The 26,326-nt window shown below is 40.4% G+C and overlaps 1 protein-coding gene and 1 long non-coding RNA gene across 2 annotated transcripts; one reads left to right on the top strand and one right to left on the bottom strand.

Annotated features, from left to right (window-relative positions):
- The first annotated feature begins 1,939 nt into the window (after nt 1-1,939).
- LOC124273436 (sulfotransferase 1A1-like) lies at nt 1,940-15,817 on the top strand. The gene is made up of 6 exons (XM_046708706.1): nt 1,940-2,138; nt 11,009-11,268; nt 11,895-12,209; nt 12,467-12,567; nt 13,953-14,097; nt 15,055-15,817. The coding sequence occupies exons 2-6, from the start codon at nt 11,097-11,099 to the stop codon at nt 15,168-15,170; spliced, it is 849 nt and encodes a 282-aa protein (XP_046564662.1). The 5' UTR covers nt 1,940-2,138; nt 11,009-11,096; the 3' UTR covers nt 15,171-15,817.
- LOC124273440 lies at nt 8,461-10,176 on the bottom strand. Its single transcript, XR_006897652.1, has 2 exons — nt 9,716-10,176; nt 8,461-9,348 (listed from the first exon to the last, which is right to left on the bottom strand). It is a non-coding gene; the product is annotated as an uncharacterized LOC124273440 (long non-coding RNA).
- Nucleotides 15,818-26,326: the final 10,509 nt, after the last annotated feature.

A 26,326-nucleotide genomic window follows, 5' to 3' on the forward strand; every position in this document is an offset into this window, starting at 1 on the left:
GGAAGGCCATGCCCTGTGTCCCACGCCGTGATATTGCTTGAATATATAAGCTTAATTTCATTTTCATGTATATTCGTAGCAAATATTTTCCAGTAGGGCAACACATGCTTACCCAGTTCCAGAACACCCGGTGTCGTCACAGAGTTTCCAGTATTCGTTGATATAGTTTTGACATCGTTTTATGCCCAATGGTGGATAATTGAGCCTGGCTATTCTCTGACGTCGGCGCATTATACATGAGTCCGACACACCGGGAAATTTCACATATCTAGTTCGAGACATCAGGGTAATAATAATGATAAATATAAGCAAATCGGCAGGGACTGAGAGATGAGTTCGAGACAACCGAGAACTCGTCTCAACCGAGTTCGAGACATTGGGGTTCGACTGTATTGTGTTGGGTAACATATACTGATGGTCAGAAATAACGGAAACACATAAAAGAACATGTGTACCTCTAATTATTCTCAGATCCCCATAAACAGCGCCATGCGAATAAACCTAGAAAAGAGTACAGGAACACTTGCACTTTCATGCGTTCCCTTATTTGTTTTCATCAGTGTACTTGCAAATTGTGTTAGAATGATTCAACTAGAAAGTCAGCTCTACATATTCAGAGCTATAATCCACGCGTTACCAACAGACAGTCGTCCATTTATGCTTAGCATACAAATTGAATGCTTTTCAAAGAAGACATCGCGTGTTTTGGGAGTTTGTGTACACAGTCTTTGCTATGGCGAGACCAGTTAATGTCAATACATACGTGCGAATGTATGCGAAGGGGGAAGCGAATCTCGTTTTGTATCATTATGACCTGAATGCGTAGCTGCATAAAGTCAATAAAAATAATTTGGAGTTAACATATTGACTGACTGACTCAGTTTTGGTTTTACGCCGCTTTTTGTCTGGGGACACCAGAAATAGGCTTCACACATTGTACCCATGTGGGGATTCGAACCCGGGTCTTCGGCGTGACGAGCCAACGCTTTAACCATTAGGCCTACCCACCTGCCCAGTTAACATATTGAAATGAGGCGACTGATACAATCTGACAAAATTGCTATTTTAACCAAATGTTTTTGCTACGTTGCGTTTCTCATGGTCGAGGGTTCTATTTCCCTCTTTTAGCAAACGATATCACCCATCATGTATTATTACATGTCACGTTTACCCGTGAAGATCCGGGTTAGAATTGATCTTCGGCATCCCAAGCTTGTCGTAAGAGGCGTCTAACGGGATCGGGTGGTCAGTCTCGTTGAATTTGTTGACACATGTCATGTTATCGCCAAATGCCGTTGATCACTGGATTGCCTGGTCCACACTCGATTATTTACAGACCGCCGCCATGTAGTTGCAATATTGCTGAGTGCGGTGTAAAACAACAAATAAAACATCGTTGAAGATCTCATGTTCATGCACATCGCTTTGCAATCCTCATCATTACAGGTACATATTCAGGCTTGACGGTGATCGCTTTAACCACAAAGCTAGATCCTGTGTAAGGTTTGAGAATATCCTAAACAATCTATGCTGGTCGTTAGAGGTGATGCAGTGGATGGGGTCATCAAGTGCTAATCGTTCTCGGTTTACGCATCATTGGTCTGGAGCAGATTCAATGATTTAAAATGAGTCCCTCATATAAATAGACTATAGCAGAATATGTGGCGTAAAACGATTAACAGTGAGTGAGTCTAGTTTTGAGCCACTTTTAGCAATATTCCAGCAATATCACGGCGGGGAACACCAGAAATGGGCTTCACACATTGTACCCATGTGGGGAATCGAACCCGGTTCTTTGGCGTGACGAACGGACGCTTTAACCACTAGGCTACTCCGGCCAAAACGATAATCAGATTTATTAACACGAGAATGATTGATTGGACACATCGGGTCAATGATGCAGTGCTTGTGTCAATGCACACCCGCGTAAAGAAATGCGGCATTACTGTTTACACGCTCAAGATACCTAACCTACATTATTCGGGTGAGCATTGTTGATGAGAGAAGGCTGTATGGATGCATCTCACGCAAAGCAACGCTCACCGATGAGGAGACCGCTCCTGTAGCAGGTGCAAGTACTTCTACTCATTCACGAACGTCCTGGCATCAGAAAGGAACAGAACGGAACAGAATAGAAGGTATATTCACACAAACTTCAGACAAAGTGATATCGTGAATATGCAGCTGTTATCGTTTTCCGTGTACACATACATTTGTTGAGACAGTCAAAAGAGGAAGACATGTTTGAAAGATTTTGTCAACTTATATATTAAGGGAACGTAATCAAACATTAGCAGTGTCAGGAACTGTAAAATACTTGCATATGTAATGAAATAATTTTGATTGCGCAATGCCAACCTCTTGGCGTGAGTGGAGGTGTAGAGTTACCCCCCTTTAATCTTGCCCGATCTCGGTCGCCTTCAGCGACCAGTACTGAGATAACTACCATGGATAATTATCGATTTCAACTATCTGTTTAATCGACAAACAATTACTAAGAGCATAATCAGCTGCACAGCTCGTATCGTGTAGTTTTACAACTCCATAGTCCATGTCCGCTAAAACAGCTAAACATAGCAGCGCAAAAAAGTAGAAACGTAATACTGAAACGGAATAGAATTGATTTTCATTCGCTTTACTGTAATTACTGAACTTTGGCACCTGGTGAGTGGGGATTCTAGCTTACCACAATGGAGCAACCAATTAATGTTCCTTGTTGTGGTTGCTGGATGTAGGTGTCAAGTGTTTTTCATTCATTCATTCATTTTTTATTCTTAATGATTTAATCAAGTGTGGTTATGAGCCTCAACTTGAAATATGACTGCCTTGCATTCTCTCTCAACCTCTATTGCACAGTGTTTTATGTAATAATACAGTAAATAGTGTTTTTTTAAAATAACAACTGGAAAAAAGAAGAATGAATTATGCCATAATTAATATGTTAATGATGTATATATCCATTCTGGATGGGTATGTAAGTATAATAATGCAAGTTAATTTTGTGGACTGAAAACTTCTAAGATATTTTTGTTATGCTATTTGTGACAGTTTATAAGGGATGTATGTTGCTTGCTCATACTTCTCAGAGAATTTTTCTTCTGAAATACAAGAAAAATAAACAGGTTCATGTACACACTCGTGACATTATGAAAAGAGTGATGATCTGTAAATCATGGAAGTTAGGGTATATTCAGTAACAAACCATCACACACAATACCATGATGATCATGTCAGAGTTAAAAGGTCGACCCACTTTAACTTCTCACCCCTCAAAGATCACGGCCCCTTAAGCAGTTAGTGGCTTCCGTTTCTATAATATTTTTAGCCTCCAAGTAATATTGTGTCAACGTTGCTGCCAGTATCATGTAATGATCATTTATAGCTTTCCATATGATTATTGAGCACTTGATGAAATATAAAATTTGAGATGCGTAAAGGTGGGAGGTGTTTGTAACAGACACCAGACATACAGGGCATACTTACTTCAGAATGAAAAAATGGGTGAGTTTGTGCCTCATCTCAGAAGGCTATACTTATAACTGAAAAAAATGTGATGATGTAGAAATTATTGAAAAACATTTCATTAAACAGTTCCTTTAAACTTTCACCTACATAAAAATCCCCTTTCTGGTCAGCCTGAAATAAATGTGAACTTCACACTGAGCCCTTCATAGCAGCTTGAACTTGTTATTCCATGCTCTGTCATCAATAACATTAATATTAGCTGGACTAAATAGTGGCTAGAATTGTCCCCCCTTCACAATGTGCTTGAAATGGTGTCTGCTGCTTGTATTAGAAGGGCAAGCAGCTGAAGTTTCTTAGGTAAAATATTGTTCCTGAGATGAAAGTGACAAGGTAAACGATGCCTTTAAATTTATTTTTGTTAGTGTAATTTTCCCCAGCAACCCATGCTACCTGATGTGGATATGGTTGTCAAGCTCCATGACTTAGTTATTGTCTAGCAATGGCGTGGATGCTTATAATCTCAATAACTGGATTGTCTCGTCCAAACTCAGTTGTTAACAGATATCATGTAGCTGGAATATTGTGTAGCAACAAACAACAAACAAACAAAAACAATTTATGCCAGCTTTGGGTTAGAGAAAATGTTACAGATAAGCATAGTCAAGTAAATTCAAGCATGCATTATTGACCCACTGCTTTCAGATTTTGCCCATAAATATTAAGTATAGGAACCCAAAAGTAAATAATAAATTCCATTAAAATATAGATTTCTACCTTGTTCCACTTCAAACACTTTTATTTGAGGGAATATAAGTAATGATATAAAAAATCTCTTAAAATTAGTACTGTAGATCAGCCCAGTCTGCTCTTAAATATGAAGTGTGATTTGCTATGAGCAGCCAAAGTGAAATCTGAAGATTTTATTGATTGTAGATGTTATGGTGTTATCCTTCTTCTGGTTGAATGTGTATGTGTAAAGATTATCTGAAAATATGCAATATTGTCCCCAGATTCAGCTCACAATTTTAAAATGTGATGATTAATTTTTAGTATTAGACTGAGGTTGGTTTATTTCGACGCTTTTAGCAATATTCCAGCAACATCACGGCGGGGGAACACCAGAAATGGGCTTCACACATTGTACCCATGTGGGGATTCGAGCCCGGGTCTTCGGCGTGACGAGCCAACGCTTTAACCACTAGACTACCCTACCACCCCTTTAGTATTAGACTTAAGGGACATTATCCCTCTTCTGGTCAAAGGCATACAGGATTGAATATAGTTTACTGTGACTCTTAAAGTTAGTACTAATGGCCTATTTACTTGGAGTCTGCTTTCTACAAGTCTGAAATATGATCTACTATCATCAGATTTTAGAGTTGTTTTCCTGTGTCTAATCAAGGGCAAATGAATAGTAATGCAGTTAGAAATCTGAGAACATTGGCAATATTGACCTGTTGCATGTAGATTCTGCAAGTTTCGCATATGACTTAATTACTATCAACAGCCAAGACGATATCTTTGGATTCCATTATTGTAGTGTTTAGTCATCTTTAGTCAAGACAGATATTGTCACAGCATGGAGTAAGAACACAACACAAGTATGGATTAAGAATAACTTTATCAGATAAATATAACAAGGAAATACCTTGACACTTTGCACTCTCACACCTGTTTGGCTAGCGTCCACTAATTTATCGCCCTTCAAGGGCATCACACAATGCACACAGTTCACACACTCCACACAAATCATACATTTCACAATCACTGTTTCCCTCAAAATACTAAAGGTTACTTCATGCAACTAGACCGCCTCTGTGGTGTAGTGGTTAGAGCGTCCGCCCGGAGAGCGGAAGGTCACGGGTTCGATCCCCGATTGCGTCATACCAAAAGACGTTAAAATATGGTACTTGTTGTCCCCTGCCTGGTGCTTGGCATTAATGGGTACAACAAGGACTGGTCGGCTCGGAGTCAGTATAATGTGTCTGAGTGGGGAATTCATGCTTCACTGCGACATGGTATCTCAGTGGGCTAGCACTATATAACCAGCTTCAGTCTGGGCTAGTACAAGCAGCCACACATACATATACACATGCAGGCACGTCGTCATATGAGCAAAATATTCTCAAGTACGACGTTAAACCGAATTTCACCTCACCTCACCTCATGCAGCTAACTAATACATTAATACATTAGAAAACTAACACTCTACAGACCTCATACAATACATCCAACTGCAGATTTTTAAGGCATAATCCCACTCTTGGTTAAAGGCCTGTGAGTATTATTAATAAATAAGATTAGTACTGTTAACTCATTTCATTCAGAATTTGCTCACAAAATTGAAATGTTATTTACTATCATCAGTCCAAAGGAAATCTTTAAATTCCATAAACTGTAGGTTTTAAAGGCTTTATCCCACTTGTGGTCAAGGGCATGTGACATATAATCATTGTTAATAATCACTGAAAACTAGAATTAATGACCCAGTCCATTCAGAAATTGTTCACTGGATTGAAATGCTCTATTTACTATCATCAGCCCAGAGAACATCTTCAAATTCCATATACTGTAGGTTTTAAAGGCATTATCGCACTTCTGGTCAAGGGCATGTGACTAATGATAATAGTCAAAAATCTCTGAAAATTAGAACTATGGACCCTGTACATTCAGAATTTGCTCACAAGTTTGAATTGCCATTTCCTATCATCAGTCCAAAGCAAATCTTGAAATTTAATTAAACTGTAGGTTTTAAACGTATTATCCCTCTTCTGGTCAAGGGCATGTGGCTAATAATAATAATTAAAAATCTCTAAAAATTAGTACTATTGACCCAGTACATTCAGAATTTGCTCACAGGCTGTAAATGTTATTTCCTATCATCAGTCCAAAAGGAATCTTGAAATTTTATCCTACTTCTGGTCAAGGGCATGTGACTGATAATAATAGTTAAAAATCTCTAAAAATTACTACTATTGACCCAGTACATTCAGAATTTGCTCACAGGTTTTAAATGTTATTTCCTATCATCAGTCCAAAAGGAATCTTGAAATTTAATTAAACTGTAGGTTTTAAAGGCTTTATCCCACTTCTGGCCTGTCAAGGGCATGTGACAGATAATGAAGTGTGAAATGTTATTTAGTATCATCAACCCAGAGGAAATCTTGAAATTCCAGTAAAGTTCGCACAAGACATACAATGAATAAAAAGAAATTCTGCTTTATGTATGTCCATTTTTTTACATGAAACTCCATTTTGTCTGTAATTCTTGCATTTACAGTTTTACACAGTGTTAGAAATTGTTGAGATGCTTGTAATTCTGGTTGTTGAATTTGTCAGTCAGAAAATGACATGCTTCTTTCACTGCTTTCTACTACACCAAAAATATTCACAAGAAAATGCCCCCCAACACACTTATAAAACATGGACAGTATTTCGAATTAATAGGGATGTAAAAGTGAGTGAATTTGGCAGGAGTGGAGGGGAGAGGAGTGTGTGGTGTGTGTGGAGTGAGTGAGTGAATGAATGTATTGGTGGGTGGGTGGGTGAATGAGTGAGTGGAGCATAGGGAGCGGAGTGAGTGAAGTGGAGTTGAGTGAGTGTAGCGGATGGTGCGAAAGGAGCAGAGATGACTTGAGAGGAATGGGTGGAGTGGAGCGGAGTGTCTGATGTGAGCAGAGTTGAGCAGCGTGGCATGGAGCAGAGTGAGTGGAGCAGAACAGAGCAGAGAAGAGTGGCATGGAGTGGAGCGGAACAAGTGAGTGATCGGAGGGAGTGGAGTGGAACAGAGAGGACAGGAGAGGAGCAGAGTGAGTGTTATGGAGAGGAATGGTATTGAATGGAGAGGAAAGGAGTGAGTGGAAATGATGGAGTGGAGTGAGTGGAATAGAGAGGGTGGATCGGAGCTGAGCAGAGCGAAGTACGAGAGCGGAGCGGAATGGAATAGGTGGCGGTGTGGAGTGAGCGGTGTGGAGTGAGTTTAGTTTTACGCCGCACTCAGCAATATTCCAGCTATATGGCGGCGGTCTGTAAATAATCGATTCTGGGCCAGACAATCCAGTGATCAACAACATGAGTATCGATCTGCGCAATTGGGAACCGACGACATGTGTCAACCGAGCCAGCAAGCCTTACCACCCGATCCCGTTAGTCGCTTCTTACGACAAGTATTCTAACCCGGACCTTCACGTGTAGAGCGGTGTGGAGAGGACTGGTATTATGTGGAGTGGAGAGGAGTAGAGCGAGTTAGTGGAACAGAGGCAGCGGAGAGGAATGAGTGTATAATAGAGAGGGCGGATTGGAGCTGAGTGGAGTGTAGCGAAGTGAGTGGAACGGTGTAAGTGGAATGGAGTTAAATGGAGCAGAGCGGAGAGTAGTGGAGGGAGAGGAGCAGAGTGGAGTGGTTTGACGTGACTTGAGTTGAGTGGATAGAGTTAGTGGAGTGGAAGCGGAGTGGGTGGAGTTAGTCGAGCGAGTGGAGTGGGTGGAGTGACTGGAGTGGATTGGAGCGGAGCTGAGGGGAGGGGAGTAGGTGGAGTGAATGGAGCAGAGTGAGTAAGAGGAGTGAGTGATATGAGATTTGTCTTTGTGTCTATAAACATTTTAATAATTTTAGTCACAACAGTATCCTCAAATATTTATTTCACCAAATTGGTACGGGGGACACTTAAAAAGTGTAACATTAAACTTAACATCTACACTTAAGCACTGTATCTTATCATTTACTTCTTCAGTTACCTTTACAGGTAAGTAACAGGATGCAAATTCTGCTTTTAGATGGATATTTAAAAATGGCAAGCAATATTTATGTGGTTATTTATCTTGCACACCTACCTCTTTTTCAAAGAATGCTCTTGGAACTTGCATAGTTTCTGGAGTTGAATGTTGCTGTTTTCTATACCTGAAAAAAAAGTTCTTTAGGCCACACCAATTTTATTTCTTGTTTTACGCATCCACGGGTTGTATTTTTTCAAGAATAAGAAATTTTTTTTGAAAAAAATGTCCCCGCTTGCAAAATAAAATCCTAATGTTTAGAAATACTCAGCGAGACTTCGACTATTCAAGGCAGTTTGTGGACACTAAAACACAGGTATCTGTTTTAGAGACTTTAAACTGAATTATCTAACAATATTTGTGTTACAAATCAGTGCTTCAAGCACCTCAGCGAGTGTGACCTTGAAAATCAATGCCTTTGAAAAACTCATGTGGGTTTTTGCTTTGACTGGTGACTTTTTTTAAAAAAAATAATTCCCTCCTGCCTTTATGTTTTCTGGTGACAAAAATCTGCTAAACAAGAAATAAAATTGGTCTGGCCTTATAGTAGATTCAATTTCACATATAGATAGAATTCCAAGGAGGAACTGACTCTATATGAAAGGTGTGAAAGCCTACTGTATATTTGAGCAAGGTGGTTGTCTGATAAGGAAATATATAATATTTTGTGAAATAATGTGTAAATCTGTGAAAGAATTCTTATGGGAATTTATATGATTAGGTAATTTCTTAATTTTCGCAATGCATGTAAACAAATAATGTGTCTTGGTTTTAACTCTTGTATAAAATATGTTGAAAAGTTAAAATGTGACGCATTAAGGTATTAAATATGAATTTTAATAAATATGTCCACTATGGAACAAGTAAATTTAAGAAGGAATGTGGAGTAACCTCTTACCTTGAAAAGTTTTGGTTGATAGACTGATTTTGGTTAGTAACTTTGATAAAATGAATTCGATTGTATGTTAAATATGGGTTTTTATGATTTTCTTTTCTCAACAAAAAGCATTGAAGAAAAATCATGAATAATATACATGTATTTAGAGGTGTGCAGTTGTAACTAAAGATGGGTAGGGTAGTTATGATATGTAAAGTTTTCCATTTCCTAACCTATCTGACCGCCTCCGTGGTGTAGTGGTTAGAGCGTCCGCCCGGAAAACGGAAGGTCGCGGGTTCGATCCCCGACCGTGTCATACCAAAAGACGTTAAAATATGGTATTTGTTGGTCCCTGCCTGGCGCTCGGCATTAATGGGTACAACAAGGACTGGTCGGCTTGGAGTCAGTATAATGTGTCTGAGTGGTGTATTCATGCTTCACTGCGACATGGTATCTCAGTGGGCTAGCACTATAAAACCAGCTTCAGTCTGGGCTAGTACAAGCAGCCGCACATACACATACACACGCATGCACGTCGTCATATGAGCGTAATATTCTCAAGCACGATGTTAAACCCAATTTCACCTCACCTCACCTAACCTATCTAACAATCTTAATAGGTTATAGGAGATGTTAGAAGTATTGAGCTCTTAGACTGCAGCACAGGTCCGAAGTTTCTGATATACCATGACTATCATGACCATTAACTTCCTCATTGATCATAGCTACGATGCAGGTTCCAAAACAAAAACTCTTTTGTGTAGTATTTCATTGTTATAACGAACAACAATGTTATGTACTGTGTGACTATCACAACGATTAAGCAAAATTCTTTTTGTTTCCTGAGGAAATAACATTCATATCATTCTATACCATATGTTAAATGCATACCATTGTAAAACTGATTTCTTCAAAACTTACATATTAAAGGACAATGAAAATAGAACAAGAACAAAGAATTTATTCAGTATCAGAGGTCACATGGCCAATAGTACAACACATAAGATTGTCCATTATGCACAAGGACAGGTGGGCCAAATGTTATGCCATCTTAATGCATTGAATATGTATAGCTTTTGAAATATGGCTTGTTTTCCAGTAGGCCAGCTTTTGCGTAGTTTGTGCTAACTATATTTAAGATTCTTGTTTTGTCAGATATCCGGTAAGCATAATTCTAAAGCCTGAGTCACACCAGGGTAGTTCTTATACATCCAGCCCCATCCCAAAACATAATTGTAAAACGGGCTAGAAAGGGCTAGAACGGGCTAGAACACTTAACTTTTGTTAAATTACGATGCTAATTCGATCATAAACAGTCTGTCTCGTCTTTACACCGTCCCCAAACAGTTGGTATTGCGTTTAAACTGGGAAAATTACCCCCCTGCATGTCATGTACAAAATCATTTTTATGTACAAAATTGATGACTCCCTACCTACCCAGGACAAAATGAGTGGAACCCATTCAGGCTCTCTGACTTGGTTGACACATGTCATCGGGTTCCCAGTTGCGCAGACTGATACCTCATGCTGTTGATCACTGGATTGCCTGGTCCAGACTCGATTATTTACAGACCTCCGCCATATAGCTTGAATATTGCTGAATGCGGCATAAAAATAAACTCACTCACTCACTTCCTCCTCCTCCTCCTCATCATCATCATCAGGGGCGGTGGGGTAGCCTAGTGGTTAAAGCATTCACTCATCAAGCCGAAGACCCGGGTTCGATTCTCCACTTGGGTACAATGTGTGAAGCCCATTGCTGGTGTTCCCCATGATATTGCTAGAATATTGCTAAATTCGGCGCAAAACTAAACTCACTCACTCACTCATCATCATCATCATCATCATCATCCTATGTCCCTATATAACCCCACTAATACACTTCAATTTCAGGCTCAAGTACTTGAACGCACATTCAGACGCTCTGGACTCTGTTAAATAGCGTTGTTTACGTCACACCAGCAAACACCCTGAATTCACCATGGAATTGATACAAGTGGCCGATGATGTTGGAGATGAGATGACGCTGGTAAGCTACAATGGCCGGAGATACCCCTTGTTCCCCGGATCAATGCAGACCAGACCGTTGGAAAAAATACCATCTGTAGAAATTCGTTCTGACGATATTATAGTGTGTACTTTCCCAAAGTCAGGTGAGTAAACTGTACTTATTGATGCAGTAATTTAATTGTGACAAAATCTGATTCGAGGTCAGGAATCACTTCCTGGTTAGAGCTGGTAGTCTAACTTAAGATGTGACATGGTGCCAGCTTGGCTTGGATTTTAGAGGCTTGGTAGGAAAACTGTCGTGTGTTCAGCTTTGCAAAACATTGACAAAAACACGATTACAAATTTAGATTCGCCAAGGACAGTTTGAAGACAGAAGAGGTAATGATCGATCTTGTAATCGCAAAGAAACCAAGGGAGAACAGTGAATTAAGTCAGCTTTACAGTAGGGAGAATGGTGTTTTTCATACCTCATTACTCTTGTTGAACATAATTGTGATCTCACACACAGTGACACAATGTAGACTATTATTATTATTATATTATTATTGTATGCCTCATTTCTATAGCGCCGTATTTCTAGGTCACTCTAAGGTTCTTCACAGGTTTGACGTGTTTGCAGGATACATCTTATCATTCCATTACATGACTATGGGATTGTGTCAGTCTTGTTAGTCTCAGTATTAATGAGGAGTAATAGTGTGAAGAACTTGGAAACATGCCGAAAATATTTTACACAAACCATGAAAGTCCATATGGTGTTATTATCTAGGTACCCACTGGGTCTGTGAGATGGTTCGCCTGCTGGTGGCGGGACAGCTTGACCAAGATATCGGCAAGGGGTTTCACGTGATTGAAGGTTTCAGTGAAGATACCTATAAAGATCTCCCTTCTCCAAGAATCCTCAACACCCATTTGTTGTTCAACGAACTTCCGAAGCAGGTTAAAGAAAATAAACCCAGGATAGTGTATGTGACTCGGAATCCCAAGGACGTGACTGTGTCATACTTCAACCATGTGAAGAAACTCAGTTACAACTATTCTGGGGAGTGGAAGAATTTCGTCCGACCTTCACTGGAGGGGAAATGTGAGCGTTTTGAAGAAGTCTATGGTCACACAAAAATGCAAACATCAAACATCTTGTGAATGTAGTATAGGGGATTGTGTAATCCTCTCAACAATTCCACAGCAGTAAGATTCTTGTCAGCACCTTGTCTGACCTTTCTGATATAGCAGGATGTAAAAGATAACCTTCTTGAAGTTACATCAAACACAACTCCACTACTCTCTGGGTCCAGCGTCATTTCCATGATTTTCGTGTTACTTTGATGTACCTTGCTTCAGTTGACTACGGTTCCTGGTTCGACTATGTGAAGGACTGGGAGGAGGTGAAGAAGACAACTGACGTCCCCATACTGACACTCAACTATGAAGACATGAAAGAGGTAAGCGTGGTCTTGATTCCAAAATTATTAAACTGCAGGGGTGGATATATATCTTTAAAATTGCTAGTGTAGTCCGGAACAGTAGCACATGTAATATCACTTGCCCTGATAATTTTTCCACTGTACTGGCCATTTTCTTGTTGATTTTTTCCAACATTTGGAAAGTCAAGTTTGTGTGATATACAAATTTGCTTGCCCGACAGAAAAAAACACTGGAATCGGACGTCGGGCAAATGGGTTATTTCCACCCCTGAAACTGTAGCTGTTAAATACTTTATCTAACATTCATAGATAGTGACCAGTGATATATATGTCTTGTTGAAATACTAAAGACGTCCACGGACTACCAGTTAACTTCAACGACATGATGAGTGAACAGTTTACATGGGTGTGTCTTTCTAACATAATTCCTGTATCCAGTTTTACGTACATGTGCTTGTGGAGTTGCAACTTAGTATCTCGAGGTATGTAAATGAATTCTAGATTTGTTTCCAAGACATGGATCCGTAGTTATGATGTTTTTCTTCAGGTTGTATATATGTTTTTACATTGACATAGTTTAGCATATATAATTTTGTGTTGTCAAGTTATAAAACAGTATCTCTAAAAGTCCCTGAACAACCGCTGATCATCCCTGGCCGGGCCTAGTTTTACGTACATGTGCTTGTGGAGTTGCAACTTAGTATCTCGAGGTGTGTAAATGAATTCTAGATTTGTTTCCAAGACATGGATCCGTAGTTATGATGTTTTTCTTCAGGTTGTATATATGTTTTTACATTGACATAGTTTAGCATATATAATTTTGTGTTGTCAAGTTATAAAACAGTATCTCTAAAAGTCCCTGAACAACCGCTGATCATCCCTGGCCGGGCCTAGTTGTAAGAAATACCTGCAGGGTCTGTAGTCATCTACACGAAACTTCACGGGTCTGTTTCTTGGTTTAAACGTATCAAATTGCCTGGCTGGCTCAACTAGAAATTTCAGCAGTGATCAGGAGTCCTTTCGAGCAAATTGTGCAGTAATTAACAAGCTAAATGTTTGGCAAGAATTCAGTAAAGCCAGGATCTAGTTCTGCAACATGTGTGTAACATATGAATGATGCCTCGTACACTCCACCATGGCATGTCTGTCGGCATCTTGACTTAGTCACCACTTAGAAAAGTACCTTGTGAAAATTGTCTGGTTAATATTGGTTCTTCGGTTCGACATCTTGGTCTCACTGGGGGTCCGAAATTATTAACATGCATGCGCTGTAAAGTCAATAATGGCCCCAGCGTATGCAGCCCGTGTAATTAGTTTCGATATCACCCCATCTCACTGGGCTCATGTTCATTGTTTCAGTCTGTTCAAGAAATAAGCAATATTTATGTTTTATATGTTCCAAGGATGCATTCCGCGAGATGAAAAAGATGCAGACCTTCCTTGGAACAGAGAGAAGCGATGACTTTCTGCAGAAAGTATGTGATCGATGCAGCTTTGCCTCCATGAAGAATAGCAAGGAACCTCTGTCTCAAATCATGTACAGAAAGGGTGAGTGTATCTCACCCATTTGGCCCTTCTGGGTGGACTATCTGGTCAGACTGACACTTCATCTCCAAGTGCGCTCTGTGGAATAAGATTTCCAGAGAATGATAAGAAATATATATATATGTCATCAAATGGTCATTTATATCGATGTTTTAAACTGCAACACGTGAAAGTCCGGGTTAGAATTGATCTTCAGTAACTCATACTTGTCGTTAGAGGCAACATACGGGGTCAGGTGGTCAGGATTGCTGACTTGGCTGGCACATGTCATCGTATCCCAATTGCATAGATCAATGCTCATCCTGTTGATCACTGTATTGTCTGGTCCAGACTTGATTATGTACAGACTTCCCCCACATAGCTGAAATATTGCTGAGTGTGGCGTAAAACTAAACTCACTCACTCACTTTAAACTGAGGGCAACTTAAGGGCTGCAAAGTAGAGAGTAACTGGAAGCGACAAAACCCTTTCCACATCCACACAAAATCTCTGCTAATAGCTATTCGGACTATGTTTTGACCTTGCATGCATGAATCACTGTGAAATAGTAATGATAACAGGTGTTCGAGAAAACGTGTGTGTATACTGCCTGACTTGTGTCACCCATCATAAAGAAATCCGAGTCAATTGTGTATCTGAAAAACACATGTGAATGTATGGTGCAGGTCGAAATAGGGAATGGCATTGGACATCATTATTCTCACCGATACATCAGATTTAGACCATATTGGTGCCATTTACTTATTTCTGCATATTGGCTGTTCCTCTCCACGTGGAAAATATAGGAACGATTTAAGATGTACATTTGTATTAAGAAATTATACTTTTGCTTGGGGTCGAACACTTGTGAGTCGAATCTGAATAACCTACAACTTGAAGATTTTCAGTCCACACATTTCATAACAATCATGAATACAATACTCCAACATTTGATTCAATCATTGACTTTTGTTCTTTCAGGTGAGACTGGGGATTGGAAGAATTGGTTCACTGTGGCACAGAATGAGTGGTTTGATCAAATCTACCGGGAGAAGATGAAAGATTGCCCTTTGGAGTTCAGATATACGTTGAAATAATGATGTTATGGAATGGCTAGAGTTGATAGAAATGGATGGAGTGCATAGAATAGTCCGAGTGACTAACACAGGTATAGCAGCTGGAAGGTGCACAATGGCTGCCTATAGTGTAGTCAGCAGTGAGAGAGGGTAGAGTGACAGGTGTGAGATGTGAAAGTGGGTACAGTGATGTGCAGGGGAAAGCTGGCTTGGACTGGAGGGTGTGGAGAGAGTTAGCAGTGGAGGGTATGCAGTCGTTTGAACCGACGGAGTGAGTGGGCAGCTATCATGGAAAAAATAGTGTGCTTTGCATGAGTGAGTTTTAGTGAGGCCGCTTTTAATAGCAAAATTCCTGCCATATGGTAGCGGGGGACACCAGGAATGGGCTTCACACATTGCACATTTCATTATTGTTCCTCATTGTCTGAATGTTTTCTCAAATAAATGGGTGGATAGAGTGAAAGATGGTGGGGAGCGGAGTAGTGAGAGAGAGGGGTGGGTAAAAGAGTGGGTAGAGAGGAAGATGGTGGGACATTGAGTGGTGCGATGAGAGAGGAATGGGGGTGGAGTAAATGAATGGGTGTAGAGGAAGATGGCGGGACACTGAGTGGTGCTATGAGAGAGGGATAGGGGTGGAGTAAATGACTGGGTGTAGAGGAAGATGGCGGGACACAAAAGGGAGAGAGTGGTTGAGAGAGGGATAGGGGGTGGAGTGAATGAATGGGTGTAGAGGAAGATGTTCGAGACACTGAGTGGTGCAATGAGAGAGGGATAGGGGTGGAGTAAATGAATGGGTGTAGAGGAAGATGATGTCGAGACACTGAGTGGTGCAATGAGAGAGGGATAGGGGGTGGAGTAAATGAATGGGTGTAGTGGAAGATGTTGAGACACTTAGGTGGTGCAATGAGAGAGGGGATAGGGGTGGAGAGCAAATGAATGGGTGTAGAGAGGAAGATGGCGGGACACTGGAGTGGTGCAATGAGAGAGGGATAGGGGTGGAGTAAATGAATGGGTAGAGAGGAAGATGGCGGGACACTGAGTGGTGCAATGAGAGAGGGATAGGGGTGGAGTAAATGAATGGGTGTAGAGGAAGATGGCGAGACACTGAGTGGTGCAATGAGAGAGGGATAGGGGTGGAGTAAATGAATGGGTGTAGAGGAAGATGGCGGGACACTGAGTGGTGCAATGAGAGAGGGATAGGGGGTGGAGTAAATGAATGGGTGTAGAGGAAGATGGCGAGACACTGAGTGGTGCAATGAGAGAGGATAGGGGTGGAGTAAATGAATGGGTGTAGGAGGCGGGGAAACTGGTGGTGCAATGAAAGAGAGAGGAATGGGGTTGGGTTTAAATGAATGGGTGTAGAGGAAGATGGCGGGATACTGAGGTGGTGCAATGAGAGAGAGGAATTGGGTGGAATAAATGAATGGGTGTGGAGGAAGATGGCGACACAGTGATGGTCACGAGAGAGGGATAGGGGGTGGAGTATTAAATGAATGGGTGTGGAGGAGATAAGCGAGACATTGAGTGGTGCAATAGAGAAAGGGATAGAGGGTGGAAGTAAATAATGGGTGTAGATGGAGGAAGATGGCGAGACATTAAGGTGGTGCAATGAGAGAGGGATAGGGGGTGGAGTAAATGAATGGGTGGAGAGGAAGATGGCCCGGGACATTGAGTGGTTACAATGAGAGAGGGGGATAGGGAATGGAGTAAATGAATGGGTAGGAGGAAGATGGCGGGACACTGAGTGGTGCAATGAGAGAGGGATAGGGGTGGAGTTTAAATGAATGGGTGTAGAGGAAGATGTGCCCGAGACACTGGGTGGTGCAATGAGAGAGGGATAGGGGGTGGAGTAAATGAATGGGTGTAAGGAAGATGGCGGGACACTGAGAGTGGTGCAATGAGAGAGGGATAGGGTGGAGTAAATGAATGGGTGTAGTGGAAGATGTTGAGACACTGAGTGGATTGCAATGAGAGAGGGATAGGGGTGGAGTAAATGAATGGGTGTAGAGGAAGATGGCGAGACACTGAGTGGTGCAATGAGAGAGGGATAGGGGTGGAGTAAATGAATGGGTGTAGAGGAAGATGGCGGAGACACTAGGTGGTGCAATGAGAGAGGGATAGGGGTGGAGTAAATGAATGGGTGTAGAGGAAGATGGCGGAGACATTGAGTGGTGCAATGAGAGAGGGATAGGGGGTGGAGTAAATGAATGGGTGTAGAGGAAGATGGTGAGACACTGAGTGGTGCAATGAGAGAGGGTATAGGGGTGGAGTAAATGAATGGGTGTAGAGGAAGATGGCGGGACACTGAGTGGTGCAATGAGAGAGGGATAGGGGGTGGAGTAAATGAATGGGTGTAGAGGAAGATGGCGAGACACTGAGTGGTGCAATGAGAGAGGGATAGGGGCTGGAGTAAATGAATGCGTGTAGAGAAAGATGGCGAGACACTGAGTGGTGCAATGAGAGAGGGATAGGGGTGGAGTTAATGAATGGGTGTGGAGGAAGATGGCAAGACATTGAGTAGTGCAATGAGAGAGCGGGTGGGGCAAGTGAATGGTACAGAGATAGATGGCGAGACACTGAATGGTGCGACGAGAGAGGGTTGGGGTACACAAAATGGACCAACTTTTTCAGTCGAATAAAGTTGGACCAATTAGGAAATTAGCAATATTTTGCAAAATAGTAATGTCTGATTGTAGGTAAGGAGAAGCGCCTTATAGCCAGGGTTAGTGAGGGTAACTAGTAGGACAGGGAATAATGGGGGTGATTGAGAGTGGGTAGAGCAAATGAAGCGAGTGGGTGAGATCAGGATGTGTTGTGGTAACCGAGTAGGTGGTGCACATTAGTGCAAAAGGAACAAATAATTTGAAACGTGAGTGCTTCTCATAGAACTTATTGTATCCCATACAAGTCTCCGAAATGTTTCATTCAAATTTTTTCAAGCATGCTTTGATATGTGTCAACATGTGATCAGTGCTACCCCTTAGTGAGGGTTAAAGGTTAAAGGTCATCCCCTTTTACCTCTGAAGACATTTACATGTGTATACATTGTATGTTTTGCCATTTTACTTCATTGTGTGTTTACTCTGAATTTCATTTCCTATTTGAATGTAAAATGTATCTCGATTTGCGCTGTAAGTATTTTGAAGTATTACAAAATTACATAGATCAGCAATACTTTCTGAACACATTATCATGTACCAATTTTTCAACAGTAACAAATTGTTCTACTTCCATTAAGGCAGGATTGTCATTGTGTTCTTTATACAAATGAATCTGACTGTCAACTGCCACTACCTTATAATTACACTTGTTTATTTTGTATTGTATGTGGGGCTTGTTACGAAATAAACTTGATTGATTGATTGAATAATATAATGTATATAACTGTGGGCTTCACACATTGTATCTGTGTGAGGAATCGAACCCGAACGCTTCAACCACCCCACCGCCCCGAAACGAATATAGGAACGCTCTTTTTATACTGGGCGGTGGGGTAGCCTAGTGGTTAAAGCATTGGCTTGTCATGCCGAAGACCCGGGTTCGAATCCCCACATGGGTACAATGTGCCCATTTCTGGTGTCCCCCGCCGTGATGTTGCTGGAATATTGCTAAAAGCGGCGTAAAACCAAACTCAGTCAGTCAGTCAGCCCTTTTATACTCTTCTGCTGACTGCCTGATGGGAACGCGTGGAGTATAATGTTATCGAAATATTTAGATCTGACTTTCCAGTTGAATCATTCTAACACAATATGCAAGTATACTGATTGAAACAAATAAGAGAACACATGGAAGTACAAGTGTTCCTCTATTCTTTTCGGGGCAGCGGCAGGCAGTCGCCCATTTATACTCCACCTGTGAAGATCCGGGTCTTCAGCAACATGCTCGTCCCATTTCGGGTACATACTCCTTATCAGAGAGTTTAGAGTTTCATGGGGACCTATCGAAGATCTTCAAGTTTGGTAAGACTCCGTGGTGTAGTGGTTAGCGTTCGCCCATGCTTGTCGTCAGGGGCGACTATGGTACTGGATCCCTGCCTGGCTCGGCATTAATGGCATACTCGGAGTCTTATCAGAGCTTCAGTTTAGAGTTTCATGGGCCGCACGTACACATGTCCCAATATCGCACTCACCTCGTAAAACCCAATTTCACCTAACCTCACCTCAAGTTTGGTAAGTCCCTTTTGGTCAACACCTTCATCATCCCCCAACTGTTCTCAAGGAGATCCAGATCCAGGCTGTAGCTCGGAAATGGGAGCAACGTCACAGTTTTCTCTTGGAACCACTGTTTAGCGGGCTTTGCCATGTGCTTTTGGTCATTGTCCTGGTGCAAAATCCAGTCATTCCTATAAGAGACTCCTGCATTTGGAAGAAAGTTCTCAAGAATATCTGTGTACCGTTCACTGGTCAAAATTCCCTCAAACACACACAAAGGAGTCCCAGTAACGACACTCCATCCCACACATGAAACTTTGGATTGTATTTCGGCCTGTGGTACGCCGGTGCTGAATCAGATTTTGTCGACATCTTATCATTATTAGGATACACCCAGAATGAACTTTCATCAGTGAAAATGTTGTTTTTTGTTGTTGTGTTTTTCATATTTCATGGTACAGGAAACATGTATAGATACATTTCATGATAATACAATGGTTTATGTATACATGTATACAAGTGTACAATTGGCTGAAAATGTAAAATTGGCAGGATTATTTTCCAAGTTGAGTTGACCAATACTGAAAAAACAATTGCTCAGTTCCCGTTGATAGGTAAACATATCTTGACATCATAGTGACGGACAATTTCATTTTTTAAATATTCTAATTTTGGACTGAAACAATTTATGCTGCATCTGTAGATATAGTGTTTGACTACTGAAATGATTTCATAAATATGATTATTGTTCTTTCATTTCATTCCCTTTTATTTGTGAGTTCCAGTTGTAACTGTACTGAGTTCAACCATGATTCTATTTCTTTCCATAATTTAAAAACAGATTCACATTCCAATAACATATGGTTGATAGTTTCTCTTTCTGTTTCACAAAATGGACATATTGGTGAAGATGAGTATCCAATTTTATAAAGTAATTGTCTTCTTGTGAGAATATTATGAAATATTATATATTGCAACCGTTTCAAGTCTATGCTTCGCGAACATTTATTTGCAATAATGCAAATATATTTCCAGTCATTTTCAGTAAAATCACTCTGTAGAACTCTCTCTCTCATTTTAAAAAGCTTGGCAACCGGACACATTTTGAGTTCAAGAGAGAGGCGTATAGTTTTTTACTCCCAATTATAGAGTCAATTTTTGAGACATTAAAAGAATAAACTGGTTCGCATAATTTCTTTTTAAATTGCTTTATATTCAGTGTTCGGGCATATGTTATAATGTCTCTCATCGATTCGTATGTTAAAAAATTAGTTTTTATTGAAACTAATTGGAAAATTCTTCATATCTGAACAGTCTGCCTTCTTCATGCAGCAACTCGTTAACAAAAACAACACCTTTTTTGTACCACTCAAGATACAGGAAGGGATGACTATCAATTCTAATATTGTCGTTATTCCACAAGGATTGGCATTGTATCTCTTCTTCATTTACAGTTTCTCTTTACACATGGTTATAAAGTTCCACCATTCTAAAAGTATGTCTATCCAAAAGGAATTTGTTGCAGAAGGAATTATTGCATTTTGTATATAGTAACTATCCGTCAGTAAAAATTGAGTCCTGATATTAAACTGACTGGTGAAGAGAAACATCCATTTGAGGTCATGACCGCTTATTCTTTTTCTCCATTTTAGTTTTTGTGAAGATATCATTTTTCTAATATTTGGAGTTTTTATCCCCCCATGCTCTGGGTTTAACATCATTACATCTCTCTTAATGTTATCAGGTTTATTTTTCCATATGAAATAGAAGTGATTTAAGAACAGTATTTCTTCCGTACCATTTCCGTACCACTTCCGTTTTCATTTACATTTTTCTTTTTAGTAGAAGAGTAGTAAATTGTTTTGCCCCTGATCATGAGGAGTAATGTTTCCCAGGGTAGTTGATCATCAATAGAGTATTTGTTTGGTTCATTATCTTTTATATATTGGTCTAGTGTTGATTTTATCGTATGTTTTACTAGTTTTACGTATTTCCTGTCACGAAGGAGTGAATTGTTAAATTTCCAGAAACCCTTTCCCCTAGCAGAAGTAGAACTTGTCATAGACAGGGAGATTAGTGAGTGGTCAGAATTTATACCTGGTAGAATATTGCTGTTGTTAACCATAGATAGTAGTCCGTGTGAAATCAGGAAGAAATCTAGTCTCGCTTGTTTGACGGGGGTGGGTTGCCGCTAGGTGAAGCGTCTAATATCGTAGTTAAGTTCACGCCAGGGATCTTTCAGATCAAATTTATCTATCATTTCAAAAACTTTGTCTCTTGCTTTTGGATTATTGATGTGTTTACAGTTGTAAGTGTCTAGTTGTTTGTTCATAACTAGCTTCCAATCTCCACACATACATATTCCATCACTATCATACTTCGTAATTATGTCCATGATATTCTGATGTCCTCGTTGGGTCCGTATAAGCTGGCTACGGTATAAGTTACTTCGTTAACCAAAATCTTAAGGGCAACATAGTTTCCAAACTCATCTAAATTGCTCTCTAGTACTTTGAACTCGAAGTTGCTATTGTAAAGGACAGCCGTTTAAAAACACACCGTATGACATGATTGTCATCAGCTTTACAGTAAAGGACAGTCGTGTGATCCACATCGTATGACATGATTGTTGTCATCAGATTCACAGTAAAGGACAGCCGTGTGATACATATCATAAGACATGATTGTCATCAGCTTTACAGCAAAGGACAGCCGTGTGATACACACCGTATGACAGGATTGTTGTCATCAGTTTCACAGTAAGGGACAGCCATACGATACACATCGTATGACATGACTGTTGTCATCAGCTTCACAGCAAAGGACAGTGGTGTGATACACATCGTATGACCTGATTGTTTTCATCATCTTCACAGCAAAGGACAGTGGTGTGATACACATCGTATGACATGATTGTTTTCATCATCTTCACAGCAAAGGACAGCCTTCTGATACACATCGTATGACCTGATTGTTGTCATCATCTTCACAGCAAAGGACAGCGGTGTGATACACATCGTATGACATGATTGTTGTCATCATCTTCACAGCAAAGAACAGCCTTCTGATACACATCGTATGACCTGATTGCTGTCATCAGCTCCACAGTAAAGGACAGCCGTGCGATGCACACCATATGATGTGATTGTTGTCATCAGCTTCACCGTAAGTGATGCATCAGGCTCGTATGATAATACGTAGTTAGGTTCACAGCCACATACTGACATCAACTTCATTACAGTAGATTACAGCCGTGTGATACATACCATCCATGGCGTGATTATCAGACATCAGGCTCGTATTTCAGGAAATCATTGCGATTGGATAATACAAAGAAATCGTTCAGTTAGGTGGTTCACGGCGGGGCCACATTAAAGCGTTCGTGTCACGTTATACGATTCCCTACTCCACAATGTGTCTTGTTCGTTCCTCGCCATGATACTTGAACACAGAAACAACGCGACATACTAGCAAACTTAGAGGATATAGGGCGTAAAGCCCCGACAACCCGGTGAAACTCATAAGAATTGTTAGCACAGAACTTAAAGACAGATGTTATGTCCCAGAACAAAGAGCGGATATAGATGTTCTGTTAGTATCATCATTTGAATTACCGGTCTACACGAATTCGTCTCGATACAAAACAACACCCGATGATAACTCGAGAATATTATGCAAATTTGGTCCCATGAGATTCAAACAACACGAATTCGTCACACACGATAACTCGAGAAGGAAATGTATACATAAGCCGTTGTCAGTCAATGAGAAGTTGATTGGTGTAGCAAACTGATCCAATTAACAAACCAGCGCGGCTCACTCCTTTCCGCCATTGACGGGTGAGTTCAAAAGACAGATTAGTGATTTTACGGAAATCACTGTCTGTGCTAATCAGACTGGAACTGATAAGGTGCCCCTATTAGTGATATGGAAATCATTAGATAAACAAATGCTTAGGCGGAGGAATTAGGACTGGATCATCTTTTTTTCTACCCTCATAGACATACCTATGTCTTGAATACATCGATAAGTCGAATTTATTACTTGGTTATATATGGAGTGCCAGATACACCACAGGAAACCTACTCCGAGAGTAAGGAAAAAGTGCTCGAGATTTTCAGCAAGGCAAGAGAAGTTAAGAAATTACAGCCCCTCATTGAAAGAGCCCACAGTCTATCTCCCCCAAAACAGGATACGGTCAGACCCATAATCGTCAGGATGTGCCATTGGGAAGATAAATGGCACTCTTTAAAGATGCGGGAGGTGCTGCGAGAGCATGGGTACCATAGCCAACGACTTCACCAAACATCAACGACAGGGGCTACAGCGTCTACGGGCAGAGAACCCTGACACAAGATACTATTTTAAGGGTAATAAACTGGTCGTGGAGCCCAAGGAGAATTCTAGTCGTGATGACCAGTCAACACCCACAGACAGGGAGTTCCCAGGGTACAGCACAAGCGTCGGGTCGGGGACTGATGTCAAGCCCGCACCCACCGGACGGGGGACAGAGGAGATAGGGTTTAGGCCAGGGTAATTTTACGACGCATCACAAAAATCTCAGTGATACTGATAAAGTAACTGACATAAAAATGAGGTTAACTTTATTTTCTCAAACATTGCAGGTATATCAAACAAGTTAGGAGATACTGATTTTGTACATTTTATAGGGCAGTTTGACATTGTTGGTCTAACTGAAACATGGACTTCTGATGATAATATTGATCGTGTGTTTTCAGACTATACTCTCAGGTGGTGTAGTGGTGATAGTAAAACAACATTTGACGAATTCATTTTGTGGTGTAAAATTACTGAAAATTGTGTTTTTCTCAACTTTGACAAGATTTTCTTTAAACTTGCCATTGCTTCTGTTATAAGCTTGTGCCTACATCCACCCAGAGGGATCCACGTATTACAACAAAGCTGGCCTACTTTGTAATAATGGTATCACTTTATTTCAAGATAATTTACTAAACTTACTGTCTAATATGCAAAATGTACAGGTACAGACCTAGACTTTGTTGAAGATTATATTATTGAATACACAGAAGGTGGAGAAAGCTCAATGTGGGGTTTTCTTTTAGACTATTTTAACATCAGGAGATTTTCTACTGATAGAATTGTAAATAATTTTGGAAGGTGTCAATTTATGCTCTGTATTGAATATCCACATAATGAATGGTCGATGTGGATCGGATTCTGAAGCAGGTGATTCTCCTTATATTGGTGTTAGTTGCACGAGTGTAGTAGACTATACTATAGCGTCGTCATCATTGTTTGACAGTGTTGGTGGCTTTTCAATCCCCTCCTGGGACGGTGGGGTAGCCTAATGGTTAAAGCATTGGCTCGTCACGCCGAAGACCCGGGTTCGAATCCCCACATGGGTACAATGTGTTAAGCCCATTTCTGGTGTCCCCCGCCGTGATGTTGTTGGAATATTGCTAAAAGCGGCGTAAAACCAAACTCAGTCAGTCAGTTAATCCCCTCCCGCACAGAATCTGATCATCAACCTCTCACATTGTGTTTACGTGCGCTTCACCCATATGAGTACCCCAACTTCGGAACATGATAAATTAGATCACTTTAGACACAATATTCTATCAGTCAATGTACAAGGACTACTTAGTCAGTCTCTTGATCAGCATTTGCAGATATCGATAGAAGTGTTGATTTGATAACTGAAGCTCTTTGCATAGCTGCTGGCGACATGAAACAAATAAATCACACCAGAAAACATTAAAATCCATGGCACGATACAGAATGTAGTAAACTTAAAAAAAGAAAGATGTAGATATATAAACTAGTTTAGGAAATCGAAAGACGTAGACACCCTGGAAACGTGTCACCGTAGTAGGAATGCATACCATGCACTTTGCAGACAAAAGCGAAATGAATATTTTAAGGTAAAACAGCAAATATTGCAGAATTAGTATAAATGATTCAAAAACCTTTGGTCTATGCTGAAAAGAATAAACGGACAAGCGCATTCGAGAAATAATATTCAAATTGAAGATTGGTAAAATCATTTTAGTGACGCGTTCTCAGACTCGGATAATAACAGTAAATCACGTGACCAGTCTGACACAGAAGTGAATAATTCTAATGGTTCTGATTATATTTAAAGTTTCGTAGAAGATATTAAATTACATTTGTGACGTCATTCCATTGTCTGTTCGCTCCATTACTTTTCAGGAATGGAGCGATGTGTACCAGTTTCAAAATAAAACCTTCATTTTGTCATTTTGACATTTAATTTTGATAACAGAAATATTCCCAATACTTCGAATGTAATTTAAGTAGGGTAATATGCTCGTAACTCTCCATTCCTTAAAAATAATGGAGCCGAGGCCCCGGAATGACGAGTTACTCGGACATTACCCTCTACTTCTTGACTCCCCAATTACCAAGGAGGAAATACTTCATAGTATCACAAACCTAAAAGCTAATATATCTTCTGGTATAGACTCTACCATCTATGATTTTTAAAACACTCTACAGATTTACTATTGCCACTCTTAGAACGGATATTTAACATCATTGTGGAAAAAGGATACTCCCCCAAATCCTGGTCCATTGGCATAATAGTTCCTATATATAAGAACGGTGACCTAAATGATCCTGAAAACTATAGGGGCAAAACATTATTATATGAGTGAGTGAGTGAATTTAGTTTTACGCCGCACTCAGCAATATTCCAGCTATATGGCGGCGGTTTGTAAATGATCAAGTCTGGACCAGACAATACAGTGATCAACAACATGAGCACCGATTGCGCAATTGGGCATTTTTAAGCTTATATAGCAAAGAATTTACATCTACCATAAATAAGAGATTAGTTAAATGGGCAGAATCTGAGAAAAGATAACAGAATTACATCTGCCATATCCGCCTATATAATAGAGATTACTAAATGGGCATTATATCTTTGAAATTGTCTGTTATTACTTTTCAGAATGGAGCGATGTGTACCAGTTTCAAAATAAAACCTGGACATTTTTTTGAAAACAGGAAGTGGTACACCTCTCC

Source organism: Haliotis rubra, unplaced genomic scaffold (assembly GCF_003918875.1).
Source record: "Haliotis rubra isolate DU_JTF1 unplaced genomic scaffold, ASM391887v1 Scf180, whole genome shotgun sequence".
Taxonomy (NCBI): domain Eukaryota; kingdom Metazoa; phylum Mollusca; class Gastropoda; order Lepetellida; family Haliotidae; genus Haliotis; species Haliotis rubra.

Bases quoted from the DNA above. Each gene is read 5' to 3' on its own strand.
- LOC124273436 (XM_046708706.1), top strand. From the start codon at position 11,097: ATGGAATTGATACAAGTGGCCGATGATGTTGGAGATGAGATGACGCTG. The intron at 11,269-11,894 runs GTGAGTAAACTG...GTTATTATCTAG, and splicing joins GTGTACTTTCCCAAAGTCAG to GTACCCACTGGGTCTGTGAG. The intron at 14,098-15,054 runs GTGAGTGTATCT...TTGTTCTTTCAG, and splicing joins TCAAATCATGTACAGAAAGG to GTGAGACTGGGGATTGGAAG.